Source organism: Calliopsis andreniformis, chromosome 6 (genome assembly GCF_051401765.1).
Source record: "Calliopsis andreniformis isolate RMS-2024a chromosome 6, iyCalAndr_principal, whole genome shotgun sequence".
Taxonomy (NCBI): Eukaryota; Metazoa; Arthropoda; class Insecta; order Hymenoptera; family Andrenidae; genus Calliopsis; species Calliopsis andreniformis.
This window is the reverse complement of record NC_135067.1, coordinates 8,375,910-8,400,850: the sequence shown is the minus strand read 5'-3', so window position 1 is coordinate 8,400,850 and position 24,941 is coordinate 8,375,910. Positions and strand designations below refer to the sequence as shown.

Below are 24,941 nucleotides of genomic sequence, written 5' to 3'. Positions count from 1 at the left end.
AACTACCTTACGAAACACTTCTTAGAACTTTTTGTCATTTCAACATTGGTCAGTAGTTACAAAAATATCAACAAAACTGAACGTCGTATTAGGTTATTAAAACAATTTATGCCAATTATTATTCCTTTATATTATATTATATTATTCCTATAGGCAATGGTTTATTTCTTTATTTTATAATAACCAATTATTTGCTAATCAACAGGTTTATATATTCTGCATTTGTTTAACCCTCTCAAATTCGAATCTTTTTAGGTTGTGGAAAAAGCTTTTTTCTATTCAATTATTAGTAACAGAAATCTAAATTATCTGCATTAAATAGAATAATTAAACCTACTCAATTTTATGATTCTAGACCACAGAGTTTAACCAATAATCGCCTACACATATTAATTTTAAAACAGTTCTATCGACTAAACCACCCTACCTTTTCTGTTACAAAAATGAAATCACAACTTTAACATCTTCTAAACAAACCCCTTCTTTTCTAATGTTTTAACAATTATTTCTCTGACTAATATCTCTAAAAAAGATAGGTGGACGAAATAATCTTTGGAAAACATTTTTAAAAAATACGTTTTTACCGAACTGAATAACTGAAATACATCTGTTTCTACATTCTTGCAAAGAAGACATCATACATTTAAATTTGACAAAAGCTTTGTGAATAACAAATACACTTATTATTTAATTCCAGTGAATTGAAGTGCAATTCGAATACACAACATCATCCCCAAAAATATTATATTGTCGCGGGTGCGCACAGGTTAAGAAAAATCGCGAAGTAAGGGATAAACGGTGCCAAATTTCCCCGAATTCAGGTTTCGGAAAGTTGGGACGAGATACAGGAAAATAAAACGCTTTCTGGTTGAACGAGCATTACTGCAACACGCTAGCACAGTCGTACGCGGCTCCAGATAAGATCTGCCTCCGGCGTAAGGTCTCCTTTAATTATGCACCTACGTGCATACGCGCGTTGCTTTTCAGAGCGCGACCGAACTAGACTTTTGATTTTGAACTGTCGCGAATTGCGACAGAATCGCTGCAGCAAGGTGGAATGTGCGTCATGAGTGTTTTACGTCAATCCTGAATTTCGTAAAAGAATACGAGGTCAATGTTTGCGTGAACGTACACTCAGACTAAATAAGTGCATTTGACGTGAGCTTTTTAAGTCGTTTGACAATCGTGAGTTCACTGATTTTTGGGAGTTACAATTTTAGAATTTCGGTTTGGAATATTTTGGCTGCGGGTTTTTTTGCATTTATGGGAGATTTTAATATGCACAAAGGGATGAAAAAAGTTTAATGTATTTTACAATAGTTGAAGGGTAAAATAGATTTCTAATTTTAATACTTTCTATTTTTTTGTATTGGGTTTATGAAAATAGGAAATCATTTGCAGTCTGATGATTGTAAATAGGAGAAACTGAGAATTTCAAGAAACTGTTTTGTTGAAATATTTATTATGGGTGCAGAAAAGTAGGACCAACAGTTTAGAATTATTTGCTACAGAGACTCTTCTTAATATTTTAAATTCTAAGCTTTAGGAATTATTAAAGAGAAAACATCGTTGACTTGTTGCGCTATATTGTTTAAATATTAGGAGAAAAATCGAAGAGTGGCAAATTCTCATACCACACATAATCTCAAAATTAAAATAATGATTATTTTGTAAAGGATTAACGACCCCTATGAAATAAATGCTAAAAAAGAAAACTAAAAGTTTGTTCGATAAAAGAATGACGCTCAGTGTTAATTATATATAAAAAATAAATGAGATATTTAATTAAATAAATAAATAAATCTTTCTGAAAATTCTTTATTTAGTTTTCTATTTGCAACTTTATTTCTTTTATTATTTATCGTACTTGCAACATATAAATTATTATTATAAACTATTTCAGACAAAATATTGCCAGATATGTATTGAAAAATTAAAGAGTCAATGTCATAGTGAGTTTTCTACTACACACAATCTAAATTTTCAATTTTATTTTCAAGAAAATTCATACGTGATACAGCTTTCACAAAAAGTTGTGCAAGTAACAGCCGCCATCAAATGGATTTAATACTCAGATTCATATATATCTTTTTAAAAACTTCTCTAGGATTTATGTTCTTTATTAAACCAACACGATATACTAACGTAGTCCCGCCCAACAATCTCATGACTAATACTCGCTAAAATGTGAAAGGTATATTTGCGAGAGGAGTGTCCGAAAAAAGATGTAGGAGGGAATGCGCCAACTTCAATTTCGCAAATCGGTGTACAGATGCATAATACGATATTAATATTTGTTTTAAGAGGAAACGCGTATTTTTTTCATTAATAACAGGTTGGGATCGCGTAATAACTTTAGTTCTGCGCGTAAAATAAATTTGTGAAATTAGTTTCCCCATTCCTCAGTGTACTACATACGTATGAAAATTTTATTAGAGTGTTAAACGGGAATAAAATGTTCGTAACGAATTTAAACTACGCGCAAGTGTTACGGAAGAGAAATTTGCTTCATATTTTATCAGTTAGGATACTTGATCCTTAAATAGTTTAGTAAATGACAAATTGTAATTTAAAAGTTATTAGATTTAAGATTGTCATTAAATTAAATAAGTAATAGGATATTTAATCAATGTAAGTATGAAAAGTAATGGTGTCAGAACTTTTTAATTTTGCTATGTTAATAACGTAAGAATATTTTTATTACGCAACGACATGAGAATATTTTTACACTGACAATATCGAAAATTGTCGTTTTTATGCAAGATCTTTCGCTTTAGGAAGATCATTTAAACATATTTATTGTTCTACACGTTCATTTCAAAGCTACGATTGGTGGAATTGATATTGTATAACTTACCAATTACAAACTTCGATATTTGTTATGACTATTGCTAGCCGTGAAAACTGCACTGCAATTGTGTCGCCAAAAGTCTCGAAGGATCACCCAAGTGATGCTGGTTTGGAACCAGATATCGCTAACTCAGAGATTGATTGCTGATCTATCTGCATAGTAGACAGACTGACTAGCTTTTGACAACTTTCTCACTTATAAGAACTTTGCAGCCTCGATGCTTCTGAAACTATAAACTGATCCACTGTCCACTGTCAACTATTGTTAATGAAATTAAGAGACTCAGAGGTCCTCGATACCTCCCTTCTTTTTCACCCTTAACGCACTTTTCTTGGGGAGGGAGGTCTTTTACATTGGAAGGAATGGTTGGAACCATGGCAACAATGGAAATTTTTTTTCCTCGAAATGGCACACCTGCGTGCCGCATATCGATTTTGGGACCGATAATCTGACCTATCACCCTTCGAAAACCCCGTGGTTTATGACATGTCATTGGTATTGAAGGTGAAAGAAGTAAATAAAAATAGGAACAAGAATTTTTGTTTACTTAAAAGTGAAAGCCTTTTCAAAGAATTCCTTCAAAATTGAAATTTTAAATGCAAAAGTAATTTTCTTTATAGACTATCTTACACAAAAATAGACGAAAACTAGAAAGCGAGATCAATGAAACTTGACGAAGAAATAGAATATCAGATTGGCAGCTTCACAAGTTCGTAACCTTCACACTTTCTGAAAAAATTAGGTATTCTTTAAAGGTCAAAATTAGGTCTTCTAGGAACAAGATATAAAAATAAAAATAATCTCCAAATAAATATATTATACAGAGATACGAGGTTGCGAATTTAAAAAATTTGGTTGCCAACCAAATATAAAAAGATAAAATATCTTCATTCACAAATTACATTATCTTTTCACAATACCAAACTTCAATCGAATCTCACCATAAACTTATTTCCCCAGGTTAATTTCCACAAGAGACGACCGAATCGCAGTCCACAACAATGAGAAGAATCCTGCTGTTACTAGCATGTGCCGCTTTAGTGCACAGTGGCCCATCTAAAAAACAAGCCCGCGACCACGGAGCCCTCAGCTACGAATACGAGCCATCCTTAGGAGGAATTGAACTCAGCTACGCAGAGCCACTCCCAGCCTTGCCAGCAGGTCCCCTCATAACAGCAGCCCCTGTACCTCGTAAACCAGGCCAGAGCGTCGGTGGCCCCCTAGTAAGCATCGCAAAGGGAGCAGCAGAGCAGGCCCACACGCAGCTAAGCAACCAACAGAACGCAGCAGGGCAGGCTGCCTACGAAGCAAAGAACACCCTAGCCCAAGCCGCGGTCCAATCAGCCGCCACTGCGGCTGCAGCCCTCGCTGGCAAGCAGATCGTCGTGCAAGGGCTAGAACAACAATCGAGAGACGCCCACGTAGCAGTAGACGGCGAGCAGCTGCAGCTGCAGCAGGCTGAGCGGTCCGCAAACGCGGCGAGGACCACCGCCAAGCAAGCCATGCAGCAGCTGCAAGTGATTCAAGCAGCTCTGAACTCGGCTCAGTCCACGTCGGACCGCGCAGCGCAAGCAGCCGCAGAAGCTGCTGCAGAACTGGCAGCGCAGACCACGATGCTCGGCCAGGCAAAAGCGCGAGCTGAAACGCTGGACGAGCAACTCACAGCAGCCCGCCTAGATTACGAGAGCACTCAGGCGGCTGCGCAGAAGGCTGCCACCGCAGCCGCGGCTGCGCAGAACAACGCCGCCGCTGCGGCTGCGCACGTGGCTGACAACGCTGCTACGTCTGCGCTGTTGCAGCACGCTCCCCAGGAGACTCAGTTACCAGTCAAGCTTCCACAGAATCCCCTTCTGCGCGCCCCCGTCGGTCACGCCGACCCTGCACCTGTCCAGGAGCCTGCTGGACCACTCCTCTCGCCTGGACTCTTTGGCAAAGGTGGTCCTCTGGGAGGACCTATTGCGTTGGACGAATCTAGCGCGATTCTGGCGGCTGAAGCACTTAGTAAGGGTGGTCCTCTTGGGCCAGGAGCTGGGTTGGACGAGTCTGCGCTTCTTGCGGCTGGAGTCCTTGGCAAGGGTGGTCCTCTTGGACCTGTTGGGTTGGACGAGTCTGCGCTTCTGGCGTCTGGGGCTTTGCAGAAGCTGGGTCCTCTTCGTGGACCTATCAGATTAGACGAATCTAGCGCGCTGCTTGCTGCTGGAGGGCTTCAGAAGCTTGGTCCCCTTCGCGGGCCTGGACCGCTTGTTTCTGCTGGTGGTCTGCAGCGCTCGGAGCTGCTTAGTCTAGCGAATGCTTTGCCCGCTGATGGTTATGAACTGAAAGGGTATCGGTACTAGGTTCCTTTAGGTTGGTTGCTTTGACTGGGGGAATCTAATTGTCTTATTTTGGGGAGAACGATACTCTGTTTTGTCCCGTTTATTAGACTGTGAAATAAAGCACTGCTGAAAGGCTCGATTCGATTCCTGTTTTTTCTTTATGTATGTTTCTTCTTTATATTTGTATTCGTGATTAAAAGCATTTATGATGGAATTGGAATACATGGATTGTCATGTTAAAATATTTTTCATATTCGCGAAAATAGTGTTCGGAAATATTGTACACTTTCGCTGTAAATGAACATCAAAGATGGAGAATGGAAAACTAACACGAAATAAAATTTTGTTTTGTAAAAACGAAGAGTTTATGTATGTACGTGTATACTCACCTATCTATTTTTTTATTGACAGAATAGAAATAATTATAAACACTTGCAATACTTTTGATTGCTTGTGATGATGAAATGGAAAGTTTATTCTTTTGCTTGAAAATATATTTTGATAATTCATCAATACTGTATATCATTATTGGATCTTTAATTTGCTGAAACGCTGAAATAAAATTTTTTAGAAAACACGATTTACTCTCAAAGATCTCTAATAATAGTGTTTCATGGGAGTTTAATTGATTATTATAAGATAACTCTATGCTACCGCAAGCATTCACCCCGATGCGAGAATTAGCAATCTGCATCAACAATTTATCTGCTACAATGCCTCTGTTTTAATATGCAGCACAAATAATTCTGAATTAATTTAATGCTACAGATTTGTTTAATGTGCAAGAAGCATAAAATTTTGTAAAATAAAATTAATAGGAATTATGACTTTACAGGTGCATTGGATGAAATTAGTTACTGTTTCAGACTATTCAAATAAACAATTATACTGGCTCAATACGTAAATGTATACCCCCTTCTGCCACTAATACAAAACTTCCACTCTGATATTTTATGGGGTCTGGTGTCTTTGGAGTAGGGCTCAATCTATTTTTCATCAAAGCGCTTACTATAGCAATTTTTGTTTGTAAAAGTCCAAACCTTAGTCCTGTAACAAAATAAAAAGTATTTATAATATCCTATAACCAATATTTTAAAGTATGCTAGACAAATATCTGCTCAACAACAGATATCAGAAATTTTAAGAGATTCTACATGTCAAAATAGTGTGAAAATAAAAAACAATAGAAAGTGCCACTAGGTTTTCGTTCCACAGTTATTAATTGTTACAAAAGTGCCTAAAATTCACGTAAAACGTGTCTGACTTGGGACCTATACTACTGCAGACGTGCAGTAGTCAGCTCAGACATAGCGAAATCAGCAGAATGGGTCAAGTCAGACACATTCCACGTAAATTTAGTCGTTTCATCGATAATTAATAACTTAGAAACGAAGCCTAAGAGCAATTTCACCTGTCCCCATTTTCGTCTGATTTTAGCCTGTAGAAACTCCTTAAAATGTCTAACACTCTGATTATGTATCTAGTCTCTGGTCTTCGAATTAAGGTCGATCAAACTTATCAAATTAATGAAACATTCTCTTTCATAGAATTAGTGACTCTTATTATCAATTTTTCGTATCTTAATACTGAAACAGGTTACCATTTTCAATAAAACCAGTCCTAATTCTATATCCAGGGCCCACAGAGTAATAAGTATATTTATGATACATCCAATTATTCGTGGTTGAATTCTGACTGCTATGACTTATAAATCTAATGACGCATAATTTCACTCATACAGCAACAAATTACTCAACTAGTTTAAGAAATCTAAGAATTTAATATTTTAAGAAGACACTTACCAATACATATCCTTGGGCCCTCTCCAAATGGTAAGTAAGCGTAAGGATGTCTAGCTTTAATGTTTTCTTCAGAAAATCGTTCTGGATCAAATTTCTGTGGATCAGGGTATATGTTCGAGTCCAAATGAATGCCAAGAACAGGTATCACTACTGGTATTCCTACAGGTATACGTAAATTAGTGCCCTCTAGCTGCGTCTCTTTCGTAGATATACGATTCAAAATGGGAACTGGGGGATACTTCCTCATAGTCTCTGTAAATAAATTCGATATATTGGATTTTTTCCTTTCAAATTTTTTAATAGAAGGTTTGTGTCAGTCATAATAGCCACTAGTTTTTAAAACTTTTATTTAATACTGTGCAAAGGAAACCTTGTTTTAAACCTTGATTGCCACGCTAAAGTTTTCCAAAATTTCTATTACATGCAAAATGATTTTGAATTAAACAAAATTTTCTAACACTTTCCTATCTACATTTCATAATACTCAGCTTTTTCTAGTGGTAATCGCAATAATTAGTATCACTCATTATCATGTAATTATCGCTATTCGTAAACATGCAAAAATTATTTCCCATATATGAGTGACATAGCAATATTAGCAATCAAAATGTCAAGAGAGATATGTAATTATCGAATGTAAATTATATAAACGTTTATAGGATTAATTTGCAAAAATATTGAAAACTGGATCACTATCATTCGTAAATATCGATCTATAACTTTAGCTTTCAGAATTAAGTGTATGCTTGTACTTCATATGCACATGTACACATGTACCTTTATCAAATCATATGCAAAATAATTTATAATTAAATACGTTACCATTTAAATAACAGAAAATAACACATAAAAATACATAGTTACTAATGAAATGTGATCTCAATATGCAATATGTTTCGGCTAACTACTTCTATATTAAAACAAAAAATCTACTGAGCAACCTGAATTTAATGGTCTAACACAGTTAGGTATGTATACAAACCAGAAATCACTTTATGTAGATAAGTCATGTCGCTCACAGCATTATACGTCAACTCGCCGTGTTTCTGAATTACTGTATGAATCTCATTACGCACTTTATCTTGAATATCTTGATGTTTCGCTAATTCGTACAAACAAAATGTGACTGTAGTCGCAGACGTTTCAAATCCAGCTAAATAAAATACGTAAGCTTGTGCAGCAGCCTCCGCCATCGTTAATTTATGCTCAGCTATTTCTATCAACAAAATAATCAAAAAGTAATTTATAACTTAGACACATAATTGAAATTAATACAAGTTTCTTCGATGCTTTATGAAACAGCATTAAAAATATATATGATCAATTAATACGATTTATTATATAATAAAATGATAATTACTTCTATCTTCTGACTTTTTTGTATTATCGTCTGCGTCCACGTATCCATCTTTCATGAGTTGCATTAACAAATTCAGAAAATCTTTTCTGACGATATTTTTGGATTCCCTGTACTTCACAGTATCTTCAAACATATTCATGAAGAAGCTGGTGAGATCTCGCTCATTATATGGTAATGAAAGTAAATCGAGAACCTGTGGAGCCCATAGCATAAGCGCATTCCAGAAATGTTTTGGTTCAAATACTTTTTTACCCCAATAGCGAAACTCGTTATTCGGATGGTTCAAACTGTCGCAAGTTATTCCGAATGCCACTGACATTATGATATCTGTCGAATATCTGGAAAGAGTACCATGAATGCTTTTTATATTGTTTATAATAAATTCACTTAGAAAACTTAGAAATTTATTAATTATTCAATGTCAGTTGAAAAATTAAAAATAAAGATTTAAGAGAAAGATTTAAGAGGTAATTTTTGAAAAGTCATAGAAGCAAACATAATAAGTGACTTTCCAAATGATTCGTGTTTGGGATCGAAATTCAATCTCAATTTACTCGATTGACCTGTCATTATAGATCACCCTGTAGAATAGAAAGTGTCGATTAATTTTTCAACTGCCCCCTTACCTTGCAAAAATATCTTTCACGTCGATTATTTCTCGTGACTGAGCTTTATCATTTAGAAACTTGGTAAATAAATCTCCGGTTTCTTTCAAAATCGGAAACATTTGCTTCATCTTTCCAGACGTGAAGGTTGGTGTCAATTGTACTCTTAAATTCCTCCATTTTTTCCCTGGCAATAGAAACAGGTGCCCAGTAAGTGGATCTACTTTCTCATTGCAATACATTCCACGATCATGAAAATTTGCAAATTTCCTTGTCAGAACGTCTCGAATTAAATCAAGATCATTCACCACTAGGTACGGTTTATGAAGCATGTAAATTCCAACAAAGCGATGATCTTTGAAATGCTCGTAAGCACGTCTGAAGAATTCGGCTGTGAAACATAACAAAATTTATTTTAATGTTTCAGTTATTCTTCCAATTCACTTAGCAATAATAATTAGGAATAATAATAGTAGAATAAGTCTCCAAGTCAGACATGTTTCTTTCTCTTTTATGTGAACACATTGTTAATTATTAATAGCTCAAAAAAAGGAAGCGTCAAACGTTGCAAAATAAAAGTTATAAAGTTGTAAAATAAAAGTGATTTACAGAATTTAAACGTAAAATTACTAAAAGTAATTCGATTTATATCTTATTTGGAATTATTTTTATTGAAAGAACATTAAAAATTCGCTGGTTTCACTTTTTAGCATGAAAAATAAAAAATTAGATGTTTTGCAAAAGTAACAGTTCGTGACATTCTTGGCAATATGACTATCTGAGACTTAATCATAGCGTATGGTGTCCTTTGAAGGTCGGCGCCTCGTGGCATCGACATGCACGTGTACTTGTAATTAGAATCTCTTAGATGATGAGTCACGACTTTTCTTAGAACTTCAAATTCCTTAAAATTTGTCGTATAATTGTGAAAATCACATAAATACATTTCTGACACTCCCCATTTAAAAAAATAGAAAAATTGTGGTGATTTTTCATATTATATTAAAATTTACCTATAGATTATTGAAAACCTATTAAAAATTTGTCTTCGAATTCATTTGCCTTCGTTTAATTCCATTTCCTATTCCTTATTAGGAAGTATCATTAACATTACTTTTACATTCATTTATATACTTGCCTTGTGACGTTTTTCCGGTTATAAGTGGCATCATATTTCCGGTCAGGAAAGTGGGTTCTAGATAAAATACATCTCTTTTGCGCCAGAATTCAAAGACGTAAAACTTGTAGTATAAATATAATCCAGCGATAAGTAGAAACACGATACCCAAAATTTCCAACATCTTTTAAACCACTATCAATAATAAATTCACTTTACTATTATATAAAACGAATAAATTCATTATTTACATAAAATAAAAGCGGCAGGTATATTTTTATGTTCATATTTTATATAGTTATTCCACAGAAAATGGGACACTTTTTGGAGTACTGTCTTGGATTCTTTTTAAAATTGGATTTTATATAGATATATACAGTCTTTAGCGATATTTTAAGATATCTCGAAAGATTTTTTTAAATCCGAGATGGTACTCGAAAAAGTGTCATTCCAGTGAAATGAATCTATATGAAACACAAAAAATCTAATGAGATTGTACATACGTACAATACATGTATCTATGTCTATATGTATACAAGGTGTTGAGGGTAATAAGGGCGAATTCAACAATTTCAAAAATACTTTTTATTTTATTCGCTCTTATAGAATATAAATAAAAAACGTTTTTTCGAAATTCGTATTTGTTGAGTTCGTCCTTACTACCCTTAATGCCTCATATACATATTCAAATATTCAAATATGTATTCAATATCCAATTTTTAGATTTTCAGATTTTAAACTATTCTTAAATTTTCGAATTTTTTTTTCCTTTTAATTTGTATATTACAATTTGTAAAGAAGAAACTTCTGCCTCATTGAGAATAATTTCACACCTGGATGCGAAAGCATAACTATATTTATTTATAAAATATTTAATATAGTTAGAGTGTATTAAATTTCACAGTGTACTCGAAAGTATTTCTAACTACCATTTTCACACTAAAAAATGTATATTTACAGTTGAACTGATTTTATGATTAAAATCCCAAAATAAGGAAAATACCTGATAGGAGCACCACACCTGTTAAACTTAAAGAACTATTATTCTTTTTATTAAAATTGCGCTTATTTCTATTTCGTGAAAATACACCGAAGGGTGTATAGTCAAATGCACTTTTCCACCGAATTCGATTTTTATCTAAAAAAATGTACAGTCCTCATTTGCACTGATTTATGCAGTTTGCAACTTTCTAATCTCATAAGCTCAGTATGAGTAAGATTATTTAATTATCACAAAAATAATTTCTGGCGTCACATTGACAGAGGTTTAATGAAGAAAAATTGATAAAAACTGATTCTACTTGTGTCACTCGAAATTCCTTCCTGCTAAGAGTGCATACGAACTTGTGTTAGGGGAACGCACCATCTCATACGTTATATAGGAATCCTCGAGTTAAACGTGAATTTTCATATTATTCTGTATATCAACACTCGTACCCTGCTGCACGTGCTCAAAGTACTACTTATGACAAAATTATGTAATACAATGAATAGGGTATGATGCTATGACAGAACAGTTTTTCATACATGTTAGCAATTATTCCCAGGACGTCATTAGTATTAACGCTGTTATTTTTCTTCGATACTTTTTTAAAGTACGCTAGCATCAGCATTTAACTTTAATGAGTGAAAACAAACTTCATCAAGATATAAAATGCATGAGGCATTTTGATCAATATATTGAGAAAATTGCAAGTAAAACTTAGGAATTGTTTATTAATTCTCATTATTCGTATCAATATTATTCTTATTAAGTATTTTTTTGACTCACAGTTAACACTTTCGATAATTATAACAATTGACTTTATTTCAATAAAATACGATAAATTGATATAGTTACATACATATAATTAAACTGTGTTTTTGAACGAAATAACTTTAGCTTTCCTTAATTTAGACAATAATTACACATTTTGGAACAATATGTACTGTAAAACTGATTACATTTTATTTATTTGGTTTTTAAAGTTTCCCGAGAAACAAGACTGAAACTTGTGAATCATTCTACCTTTTAACAACGTTGTAGTCAAACGCTAAATAGGTATAATAAGACACTATAGTGAAATAACATGCTATTTCTCTTTTTAGCCAAATGGACAATCGAGAGTTATGTCATTGTTGCAAAAAACACATGTCATATAAAAAGGTAATTATCTATTCAATGTTTTCATAATTATCTTGATGTAAATTATTTACGCTTTTTAGGTATCATAATAAGGCGAAAATTAAGAATAACAAAATTACGTTTAAGGTTTGGTTTCGGTGTTATTAATTGTGAAAAATACGTGCATCTAAAATGCGTGAAAATTGTGTCTGACTTCGAACTTATTCTACTGTCTGTGTATATTAGTCAGGTCGGGCGCAACTATATAAGTAGAATGAGTTCTTAAATCAGACACACTGTACGTGGATTCTCTTCCCAAATTTTGTACACTATATTAACATTTAGCTTATTTATTAGAATTTAATATCCATTGCATACTTTATAAACGATTGATACTTTTTCGACTATTACTTCTAATTTAATTGCAATTTAACTATGCATAAAAATACATTTGGCGATACCTGTGAAGATATCTCGCCTGAATGAGTTTCTACGACATAAAAAAAGTTAAAAGTTGAGGTTATTGACGTATCTACACTACAGTATTTTTAATTATCAATAAATTACAAATCGGTAGACAATAGTTTCAAACTTAAAATTACAAATGATCGTCGAAGGCTTTTCTTTCCTAACCAAAAATTATTATTAATAATATAATTTTACTTCAATTACTCATTCATATATACGTATTTAATAAAAAAACAAACGTAAAAAGCTCTGAAAGCATTTTAAATTTTGGCTCTTCCAAAATGTTCAGCATTCATGCACATATGTGCAACGTCATGAACCAGATAAACAACAGATAGGTTATCTCAACTGCAGCCAGCGTCAGATATCGCGTTTTCCTAACCTAAAAAACCGTAACCAATTTTTAATCGCAGTTATCTTAAAATAGACCATGCATCAAGAATAAGTTGAAAAAACTGTTTGTACTATATAATATACAAACATACACATCTATACTTTCTACTAATTATTTAATATTTTTAAAAGAACCATCTATCTATTCAAAGTTTCTCGTTCCGCAATTAATAACATAATTTAAACTCGTCTAAACCATCCTAAAAATCTCCTGATAACCCGAGACAAGTGTTTACCAAACTCCACACTTGCGTAGTATTATTAAATAAAAAGGATCGACCGCGGCAGAGGGGCGAGTTTCCGATCATAGAATTGTATAATACGTGATCAATAAATCAAAAAGGTTTCATCACAGTAGGAGCTCGTCTCGGTCGCAAGATTCTGGTCCCGTGCTCGCGATTTTTTTTCGTTTAGTGCACTATCGCGGCGTGACCTCCCCATAGATGACACTCTAAATATAAAAATGCTGATGGGACGTGTAATAAGTTAAAAATAAGAGGCGAATTCGGGAATCTATAAAGTAAGAGATAATCTCGTTTATGCCACATTGCTGCGGGGCCAGAAATGTCAGACGCATAAATAATTACAGGACTTTGGACCCTTTAATTTTTAAATAGTGCACGGCTGAGGAGTGTTTTGTTCGAGCACTCGACGTCTAGACGATTTCCTAGTTCTCTCGCGTTTCTCGGGAAAATGGTGCATCGTGTTTTACGCTCTTCTAAGTAATCGCGAGCTGAGCAAGGTTTTGACAATCGTCGGAAAAACACGGCTCGCTGAAAAATGAGCTCCGTCTGGAAACGATTGCAGCGGGTAAATAAAAGGGCTGCAAAGTTCCAGTTCACTGTGTCATATCATGAAGTTACTTTAGAGACAACAACAAAATGGTAAGTGCCCTACGTTTTCTTTAACGTCATTTAGTGTTTGCACAGATGATGTCATTCTTTCGATTTCTTTCGGGCTACCTGAAACAAGTTTTCTATAAGTTTATTTATTTTTCGAAATCTGTTACTTGAGTTCTGTAGCTTTATTTGTACATTCGAACGTAAATATTAGACAAATTCAGGTTGATATTTGAATAATTTTTTTTGTAATATTTAACGCTTATTTAATCGCAGGAGTTTCAACGAATTTTTATTAAAAATATATGTGCATGTTTATGGAACCTGTTAATTAAAGGATGTAATAAATGTATTGATGGTTTATAGCACACATATTGTATGTCCACTTCTTGTGAAATTTATGTTTTTGTGTATTGTAAATGGGTCCTAACTACTTCCTTATGCTGTATAAATTAAAGTGTGTGAAAAGATTGTATTTTTGTTTATTTTACATCCCTGAATCCATTATTCTGATAATAAAAACATTGCGCATACCAAAGAACATACAGTATTGTACAGGAAATTTTTGACTGTACAAATGTAACATATCTAAGGCTTATGAGTTAAGAAAGTTTAAAGTCAGTATTTTTCTTAGTAAAAAAAAAAAAAATAATTGTCTATTCATGTGATATATCTGTACAGTTAGGTACATTTATTTTTTCATCTTCCACATAGCACTTTATTTCTAAATAAAAAGCATCTTTGGTGTCTTTTATCATCTTTCAAAATCAAAACATGATATGTTCCAACATCAATGAACAATATTGATGATCAAAATGAGAATAATTTAAATTAATAATGACTTCAATTACAAATTTGTAATTTGTAAATAAAATTTTATTTTTATTACATATGTAAGATAGTAAATATAAGACCGAAGTTATTTAAATGTATTCAAATATAAGGAGTCATTGAATCTTTAAACCGGTTTTTCCTGGGAACACTAAAAGATATATAATACATATGCTGTAAACCATTGATATGCTTACCTCAACGTTTAAATATAATATTAAATGTTACACAAATTTATTTTTTCTTTAAAAGATGTATATCTTTTGTAATATTTAATCCTTATTTGATTAATTATCGAAATTTCAATGAGTTTGATTAAAAATACATATGTATACTTATGGACCTCAGATTAAAGGATATAAATAAATATGTTTTGTTGCTAATATTCTACAAATGGGTAAATATAATTTCTTTGTGAAGACTATATGAAGTTCTTCTAACATCTAGGAAGCCAAACAAGTTAAGTGTTGTATGGACAAGACGTAGTAGAAGAGTTAGTACAGAACCTTTAGATTGGGAACCAAATTTAAGCGATCCACTGAAAGGTGTCATTAGTTGGGCAGTTCCTGACAATCATACCGTTTCAGTAACTTTGTTTAAGGATCCACGGACATGTGAATTAGAAGACAAAGATTGGACGTTTGTAATCGAAGATGTAAGAAATGATAATTAGAAAATACATTTGGCATAGATATTTTTGGAAAGATAAATATATTAATGTTATGTGTAAACAGGTTTCCTCTACAGGAAAAAGACGGCATGTGGCAGCCGCAAACATAAATATGAAAAAATATGCAACCTTAGAATCTAGTCAACAACAACTCAAATTAGACTTGAAACCTACTTCCAAAAAAATTGTTAGTGCCACGTTAGAATGTACTCTATCATGTGTGTTTTTGAGAGAAGGCAAAGCAACGTAAGATAATCTTTTAGTTTTAGATTTCATGAATAATATATTGTATTTAATATTATAATTATTCATCAGGGACGAAGATATGCAGAGTATGGCTAGTTTAATGTCAGTTAACAATAACAGCGATATTGCACCTTTGGATGATTTTGATAATGAAGATATACCTGAAGATGTTGAAGAAGTATTTGTGAAAAATCTGGATGAAATTTTAGATATTTCTGCACAACTTGATCTAATGACAAGTAGTCTTACAGAAAGTGAATTACCTAGCACCCCGATAAGTGGTAAGATATATTAAATGTAGGTTCACATATGTCATAACTATTGTGTAGTAATAAGAATTTGTATTCAACAGTTGCAAGTTTATCGAAGGATGATACTACACCTGTAAATGATAATGAGCGCTTTATACGTGATCTTAGCTTAACAGGTATAGGTGATACTTTTAAAGAGAAGTCTCCTTTAAAGGATAATGTTGCTGTTGAAAATGAGTATGTTAAAAAGAAGCTATTTGATTAAATTATATATATTTATAATTTTTATACAACTAACATAATTTAATATTTAAAAATACAGTGTCTAATTAATTCTTTATTATTATTATAGTAAAAATATTGAACATAGTATGTTGAGATTACCATTGCAACCACTGGAGCTGACTAAGAATGATACCAATATTCCCAGATTAAAAGAAATTACCCCAGGTCAGGATTTATTGGAATGGTGCAAGGAAGTAACAAAAGATTATCCTGGCGTAAAAGTTACTAATCTTACCACATCTTGGAGAAATGGAATGGCATTTTGTGCAATCATACATCATTTTAGACCAGATCTTATGTATGTACAAAATGGAATAATTGTATATGAAATTGTAAAATCATTAAAAAATTATGCTCAGTTCATACATTAATCTTTATTGATTAAGTATCAGTGAGAAGATATTTATATTTCTTATAGGAAGTAGAGATACATTACATTAGTTACTTTGGCCATATACCAAAAATTTTGTTTGTTCTACTTATAAATGGGCTGTGTTATATCTATTTGTTATTCTTAAATCACTTGTTTCTGGTTTTAATAATAGTAATGATAGTTTCATAATTTGTATTTACATGAAAATTTGCAGAGACATAGATTCATTATTACCACATGACGTAAAAGGTAACTGTAAAAAAGCATTTGATGCTGGAGAAGCCCTTGGTATACCTAGAGTGATAGAACCAGCAGATATGGATATATTAACTGTACCTGACAAATTAGCTGTGATGACATATTTATATCAGCTGAGGGCACATTTCACTGGTCATGAATTAGAGGTATTTAACAAGCATAATATAATATTTTATTCACGTTATATACATTAGTGATTAAATCGGCTCTTTTATTATATGTAGACATCTTTAGAGTAAAAATTAGACAAGTTGATAACTCATAAATATACTACACATGTTATTACTTACTAATCTTAAAAATTTCTAAAAAAATTCCAATAAAATTAATAGTATATTAATGCATAGTGCTTCATGTAGTTATGTCATTCTGCTTGCAATACAACAGTGTACTTATATTTTCTATTTTTGTCCTGTCAAATACTACTCATTTCTCGATTTCATCAATATTATTATAGCACTTCAAGATAGAGACTTTTGATTTCTGATAATAACTTTTTTGGATATTTTTATCAAGCAAACTTCCGGTGGCACGTGGATATATCCGGTATAAAAAATGAGCATGTGTACAAGAAATACTGTTATCAAAAATTGCTGTTTGAGTATATTTGTAATACAACTCTATAGTAGTTTATAGTAAAACAGTTTAGTGATAATTATACATTTAATATCGATTTCACGAGTTTTATAGTATATTGAAATACGTACATACTTTTAAAAAATAATGATACTTCTTTTTAGAAAGAAATAATTTAAAACAATTTTACTCCTTTTTATTCTTCATAAATGTATTGAATTCTTTGTAAACATGGCTATTTTTTTTCTACAGGTACATCAGATAGGTAAAACCGCAGACGAATCTTCTTATATGATTGGTAGATTTAATACAGACAATAATTCCGACGTGAGTGTACAATTGTTTGGTCAGGAAATAATTAATTTACGTAAAAAAGATCAGGTGGAACATAAAAACAATAAAACAGATAATAGACGGTAAATTTGTCAAGATTTTTACAATTGTAAAACAATTGTCTTTAAAATCGGAATCAGTAATGAAGTTGAGACTTCGTAATGTTTTGCAGGTCCAATCCATTCGACAACAAGAAAGAGGATGTTAATATCGATGCTTTAAAAAATAAATTACATTTAAGTTTAAATATGGAGAATCAGGATGATCCATGTAATAAGGATAAGTCACCATCTAGTGTAAAAGATGTTAAGGACATTATATTAGCAAGTTCAAAGAGTATTCTGGAGAAAGTGTTGTCGCCGACTAAGGAAAAATATTTGACTAGAGAAAAGGTATTTACATATTATAATTATAAGTTACATATAATTGTATAGTATTCGTATGTGTTATATCGTTTGAAATTATTATCGCGTGGTGTTAATATTGTGAGGTACTGATTTAAATTTACTCCAGAGTAAGTCTCCACCAAGAGTACCGCAAGTACACCAACGTCCTATATTAATGACTCGTCGACAATTAACAGATCCATTTGGATCTGACGAAGAAGAAGAAAATATTCAAATAATCGACGAGAAATGGTCTCAGTCTATCTCAATTAACAAATCACAAACGCCAGTTCGTGATGTCAGTATATTTCGAATTAGTCAAATAATTTCGCTTTACGCAGTTGTTTACTTTATGCCTTCTTTTATGACAAAAAATCTATAAAGTGAATTGCATTTTTTTTTTTTATTACTATTTCAGTATTTAAAGCTTTGTTAGTAAGAAAGTTCTTTTAATTTTAATTTAAACACATTTTTAGTGAATGTTTATAAAGTATTTATTTTATTGGTGTATGCTGCTCATTAATTTTTATTTTATATGTGCTATAAAATGATGCTTAAAAATTGTTAAAATATTTTTTAACCAGTAATTTACCTTCAAATACTGGTATTTTGATGTTTTATAGTTTATTCATCTACATGCATTTGAATTTGCATGTAAAGTACGATAATAATATAGCACTAATGTAGCACTTGCAAGATGCATGCCTGCTATTGCATGTTATACATTCTTAATCTATTATATAAAATTTGACACATAATTTATTCTATGTATTCTTGCCCTAAGTAGCAAAATAAAGAATTAGATTCCATTAGATAATTTTATACTAAATACTTTCTTATAGGACCCTTTAAGTACAAGTGACAAGGGATGTCGTGGCAGTACCGAATCTCAAAGCGTATCATCGCCACACGGAGAACAACGTTCTCAACATGTAATTAGTTTTTCTATACTCCTTCAGTTGTTCGTTGCTTTATAACTAATTTATCACTTTTTTGTTTGTATATTAGCCATTAGTCAGTCGGCATGATGAATTAAGAGAACGTGCAAGACAACTGTTAGAAGAGGCCAGGAATCCGATAAAGATTGGTCTTGTTTCAGCTGCTGCTAGTCCTATTGAGGTTTTATTTTTTCCCCCCATTTTTATATTTTTGTGTAGAATAGTTGTGCACATTAACGTAGCTTAAGTAGTTTAACGTACTCTGCTTGCTTTCATTTTACATAATAAAATCGTAGAATCAAAGAATATTTATTTTATGATTTCTAGAGTCAGATCGACGATGAAAGGCAACAGCAATTGCGTGAAAGGGCAAGGCGTTTAATAGCGGAAGTAAAAATGGGCGTTAATGCCGCTTCGAATCAAGTAAATGATGATAATAGCACTGAGAGACGATCAATAGACGATCAGAATAATAGTCCAAGACGAAGTGTTACGCCATCTACACCTGGAGATAGATTAAGTTCAAAGGTAAACTAAGTAATAACATAATGATGCTCAACCGAACATCTATAACCATAGCTATACGTTCTGAGTATAGCTATTCTTAGCCACGTGCAATTAGTGTCTAATAAACACGAATTTTTTTTGCTATAACAAACTTCACTAATTTGTTGACATTTTTGTCATAAAAACAATGAAATATCTTATTCTCACACAATTTATTCTACACAATATTCTCAAAGTGCAAGATTCAAATCAATTGATACTACTTATGCTGTGTGGAATTCTCTTTGTCACTAATCGCAAATGACCTCATTTTCTAAAAATTACAATAACAAATACTAAATATTTCAGTCTGAACATAATGGAAATATACTGGGAACTACAAGTGTAATTGATGGTGAAAAGAAAACTGGCTCTCCTTTGTACTCGTTTTCTAAAATAATAGAGAGAATTTCGCCAGATAAAACTAGTCCAGATGGTACTTCATATACACGTAGACGAGTATGTGTGTTGTTAAATTAAAACGAACTGTATTTACTACATTAATCATTTAATAACATACCAATTATATTTCTAGTTGGGAAAAGATATGACATCTTATATTCAAAATGAATTAGAAGCATTAGAAAGAGAACAAACTCAAATAGATATTCAAGCTGGTAAACTTGAGAAACAACTACGAGACTCCATGGAAAGTGATAATGAAGATGAAACTGAAAGACTGATGTCTCTATGGTTTACACTTGTTAATAAGAAAAACGCGCTTTTAAGAAGGCAAATGCAGTTAAACATATTGTAAGTATCATTCCTTACCATTATTAATAATATTCAAATGGTAAAAATACCTTGAAAATATAAAATATTATGGAACTCAATATAATGACAGTCGTACATAGAATTAAATTAACGATTTGAAATACTTTTGGGTACTTCAGAGAAAAAGAAGATGACTTAGAGCGTCGTTTTGACCTTTTAAATCGCGAATTAAGAAGTATACTAGCAGTAGAAGATTGGAGAAAAACTTCTGAACAAAAAATACGAGAGAATTTACTTTTAGAAGAACTAGTGTCTATTGTGAACAAAAGAGACGAACTAGTTCATCATCTTGATACACAAGAAAGAGCGTAAGTATCAAAATTATCGTAATAATTTTTGTCTAATTCAGTACTGAAAATAATTTTGTATATCTTATTTATGTTATAGTATCGAGGATGATGATGAAATAGAACGTGATTTATCAAGAGCTGGGTTAGCTCAACGAAATAAAAATTGTGTGGTACAGTGAAAACTTAATTCTACTTCTCTTCTGATGATAAGCGACAGGTATGTTTTTTGGCAAATTATTTGGTCCTTTCAGTCAATTATTCCTGGTAATTTAGTTCAGCAAAGGAACTGATAAAAATAATACGATTCTAAGGTAAATTTAAATTGAATATAAAATGAAAATTGCAGGTATGACCCACTTTGCTGTAGAGTTGCCAAAGAAAATACAAAATTTTCCTTACTGTAAAGTCAAGAATTTCATAATCTGCGACAAACGACATTTAAAAATTTATTTTGTACTATAAATTATACACCAATTGTACAATCAGCGTTCCATATTTATATGAACTCATTATCAAACTGCATCAATGCGATACCACATCATAGTGGAACTAAGTTCAAATAGAAAGTTGTTCCATCAAAGGAGAAATATAAAAGCAATGAAAATCTGTTACGGCGTTGCGGATGTTTTAAGAAACATGTTACTTTAAGATATATCAATTTTAATGACATAGCAATGTATCTGCGCATGGTTGAAATATCGTAAACGAGCAATAGTCACGAAATGTATCATTGCGAAAGCTTCGTAATTTAAATAAGGTGCTGTAATCTCGGTTTTAAACAAACAGTGCAAACAAAAGAAAAGTTGTGATGCCATAATATTGTATAATTTCTGCAATTCAGAAATGTACATTATATTATATTCAGAACATCATAGTGAAAAAACATCGACGTATGAATAGCATTTTAAACTGATAGAATATTCTTGAATAAAAACATAAATTAATTGACAGAGAAACTTAAAACGATATTAACACCTGGGCAAATTTGACAAAACGATATTAACACTTAATGAAACTTGATAAAATAGTTTTTTTTATCGCTGATGATACTTTTCATGTGCTATATTTATTTTGTTTGTGCCATATATATATCCTAATTTTATTTGTATAGTCATTGTACGCGTTTATTCTCTTGTAAAATACTTGTCATTTTAAGATGGTACACTATACAATTTTATAAGGTATCATATCGATTATTTATTACTAGTTTAATGCTGATGTATATGAGGCCTAATCAACTTCATACATTCTTAATCATGTAGATAAACAAATTATCATATATATCTTTTTAAATCTTAGTGTCGAATATGTTAAAAAATTAATCTGTTTTTACAAAACAATTCTTTGTTGGTATTTATGAAATGTTATTGTAGACATTAGTAGTAATGCTGAAGTAAATTGATAAACGAACAGTCAACATGTTGGAGAGAAGATAAAGAAATACCAACACGCGTGTATTATACTTTTCGTCCTACGATATATGATCTTATTATGATTAATTATTGTCATATTTATGCAATCTCAGAAAAGCATAGAATACTTTAATAAAGTGACAGAAAATATGTGTAATATTCACATGATTTAAAAAGTAAACTTTTAATTTAATTTTACATATCAAATAAATTCTATTATTTTATGTACTGTTATCTAATCTTTTATTAGTCTTTCAATATTGCCATTGAAATGATATTTTGAAAGATACTGTAAAAAAAGGTAACTGCACGACGACTTAGGAATAAATGTGTGCTGTAAAGTATTCGTATTTTTTCATGTAAAATAAAATTTTGTTTGTTTTTAAATGGCATGTATAAAACTTAGATCAATGTGACGTGCGTACATGAAATAATTCTTTTGAGAATTTGGCACTCCATTTTTCTCTGCAATAAAACTTCGAATGAATGTAGTGGAATTGTTGCAGCATATCATACTGAATATAACTGCCGTAATCAATTTTCAAACGTGTAGAAAAAGAACACCTTTCACTTGATCTGCGTATAACGTATGGTAAATGGAAAGTAATGCTTTATGCATCTTGCAAGTTGAGCTTGACAGAACTTGCATTGGATCTCATCTCCAGCTTTAACGCGTCAAGTAGGAAAATTTGATTTCTATTATAATAGTAAAATATGTGAACGTAGTAGTTAATTTTCTGATTTCAGAAAATTAAGAATGACTTTGGTCAATTCTCATCATGAACCTAGCATATTTTTAATATTTATACAAATAATTTGAGTGTACATAATAGAATTTTGTCTAATACAATGAGACGTTCTTTGTGTTTGTGACAATTAGGAAAACTGATACTCGAACATAAAATGTTATTAAAAATCTGTGAACTGGATTATTTTCTGATATGAGAGATACTTTGTTTATATGACAGTATGTATGTAAAAATTCTTAAAACTGTATACATTCTTTTTGTCTACAAAAACTATTATATATAGTGCAATTCTGTTTCTTTTCTTATAAAACTGGTAATGAATAAATCTATTTTGCTCAATAGAGAAGCAGTTTCACGTGATATACTAATTGATTCTCTCCAGTTAACAGGTTGAATTTAAATACTAGAACAATTGTACTCAATTTAGTTTTTATATTGTTTTAACTATTTTTCATAATATTAACCAGTGGGATGCGAGTTTATATGATTAATTTAGTAATAATTTATCATTTTAGTGCCTGTGAATATTTGTATTCCTACTTGAGAATGAATATACATAGAACCATTATTATAAAATACATACGACGTGTCTATAGGTTTGTAATTATACAGTGTATCTCGCAATAATTATTTAAATAATCAATATAGCTCAATTACGAAAGATAGGATTATCGTAATATTCTGAGGAACTTAGATAACATATTAAATTCTTATTTTGAGGCTTATCAATATCAAATATAACTAAAAGAATTAAAAGACTACGAAGACACAGATAAAACATTATTTTTTTAATATTTAAATGTGCTGTAAAGGTATGCAATCAGCTTTGCTGTAATGTAAAATGAAAGGTCTTATTTCGAGATACTCTGTATATGTGTTATTTTACATAAACATGCTTTCAAATCTTTATGTAATATTGTGCTGAAATAATTTTAATTTATGTTAACTCCAATATATAACAACTGTAAAAACAATGATATCTCTTGCCAATGCTTAACCGTAAGGAGAATGCGATTTCATTTGCTAGAGGCGGTGTTAATTGTAAGTCACTTTGTGTGAACAAATGTGTGGAAACGTATCACACAATAGCTACTGACAAACAAAGACAAATAAAGCACTGCAAAAAAATATTAGAAGAGACTCCTTGTGTCATTATTAGTACGTATACCAATATGCACATGCTGGTAGTGATGTTAATACAGATAAACATACTTACATTTTGCGAATCAGGAGCTTTTAGGACTTTCATCCTTTTTTCTTTAACAGTTGGGAGGAGGAAGGTAAAGGCTTCGGGGTGACTTTTCTTATTCACTTCTTTATAAAACTAAGGTAGACTTCGTATTCCTAAATTTTCTAAATTTGAAACTGAATCCTTGGTTTTTGCTTGGACTTCTTGATTGTTCTTTCTTGCTACACTCCCCAGCAAATAATGATTTTTAATTGAAATTTCAGGTTGCTTTCAGTATTACTGAAACAGTTTCTAATAAAAATGAGTTTACATAGAGTATCGATTAAGTGATTATTTCGGAGTATTGTTAGTTACTTAAAAAGTAATGGAATTATGAAAAAAAAAACGGCCAGTGTTAATATTCTCAATGGAACAGCACTTTCTTGCAAATTTGTATATTACTTGAAGTTTTTCAATAATGTTATTTTCTTTTTCCAGTTCGTAGATGAAACTGTAACAATTATTTTATAATTTATAGTTATATTTACATTTGCAACAGGTATGTTTATATAGTACATATAAAATAAATAGAAACAACTTCTAGCAAATTTTATAACAGTTGTACAAAATACATGCACAAAATGAATCAATAATTATCAACACTCTGAATATTTTTAAAATTACGGATGTAAGGAAAAATTTAATTAACAAAATTATGTACGCATAATCAGTCACTTTGATTTTATCGTAAGTAGACTACTACAACTTTCTTGGTTTTTTTTTTTTTTATTGGGTAATTGTATTCAACAAATTTTTCTGTTACGCAAATAAGTTTTCAAAATATTCAGGATGTCAATAATGATTGGTTTACCCTGTCTACAAAAGTGTATCACAAGTTAGGAATACTTAAACTACATTATACTTTGTAGTATTTTAACACTTACAGAACGATTTGTGTGGTTTATCTATAATTAAAATACTCGAAAATGGTGCAATATAGA

General features: G+C 31.7%; 3 protein-coding genes across 8 annotated transcripts; 2 read left to right on the top strand and 1 right to left on the bottom strand.

Moving 5' to 3' along the window:
• Positions 1-3,852: 3,852 nt before the first annotated feature.
• LOC143180055 (uncharacterized) lies at positions 3,853-5,502 on the top strand. The gene has a single exon (XM_076379581.1). The coding sequence runs from the start codon at positions 3,853-3,855 to the stop codon at positions 5,185-5,187; it is 1,335 nt and encodes a 444-aa protein (XP_076235696.1). The 3' UTR covers positions 5,188-5,502.
• A 136-nt stretch (positions 5,503-5,638) lies between these two features.
• Positions 5,639-18,766, bottom strand: LOC143181013 (putative cytochrome P450 6a13). Its single transcript, XM_076381143.1, has 7 exons — positions 18,743-18,766; positions 10,072-10,234; positions 8,955-9,324; positions 8,329-8,666; positions 7,951-8,184; positions 6,969-7,220; positions 5,639-6,213 (listed from the first exon to the last, which is right to left on the bottom strand). The coding sequence occupies exons 1-7, from the start codon at positions 18,764-18,766 to the stop codon at positions 6,050-6,052; spliced, it is 1,545 nt and encodes a 514-aa protein (XP_076237258.1). The 3' UTR covers positions 5,639-6,049.
• Positions 13,372-23,912, top strand: Ehbp1 (Eps15 homology domain containing protein-binding protein 1). 6 transcript variants are annotated; one of them, XM_076381139.1, is made up of 20 exons: positions 13,372-13,535; positions 13,633-13,899; positions 15,133-15,340; positions 15,420-15,601; positions 15,671-15,882; positions 15,954-16,089; positions 16,205-16,435; positions 16,725-16,914; positions 17,285-17,314; positions 17,597-17,760; positions 17,850-18,069; positions 18,191-18,361; positions 18,906-18,995; positions 19,072-19,182; positions 19,329-19,529; positions 19,857-20,006; positions 20,083-20,300; positions 20,441-20,629; positions 20,709-20,828; positions 20,958-23,912. In XM_076381139.1, exons 2-19 carry the CDS (start codon positions 13,796-13,798, stop codon positions 20,788-20,790), a joined length of 2,889 nt encoding a protein of 962 aa, XP_076237254.1. In that variant the 5' UTR covers positions 13,372-13,535; positions 13,633-13,795; the 3' UTR covers positions 20,791-20,828; positions 20,958-23,912. The 6 variants fall into 6 exon arrangements, with proteins under 6 accessions (XP_076237254.1, XP_076237253.1, XP_076237252.1 ...); XM_076381138.1 differs by having other exon boundaries at positions 13,605-13,899; XM_076381137.1 differs by having other exon boundaries at positions 13,372-13,899.
• The last annotated feature ends 1,029 nt before the right edge of the window (positions 23,913-24,941 follow it).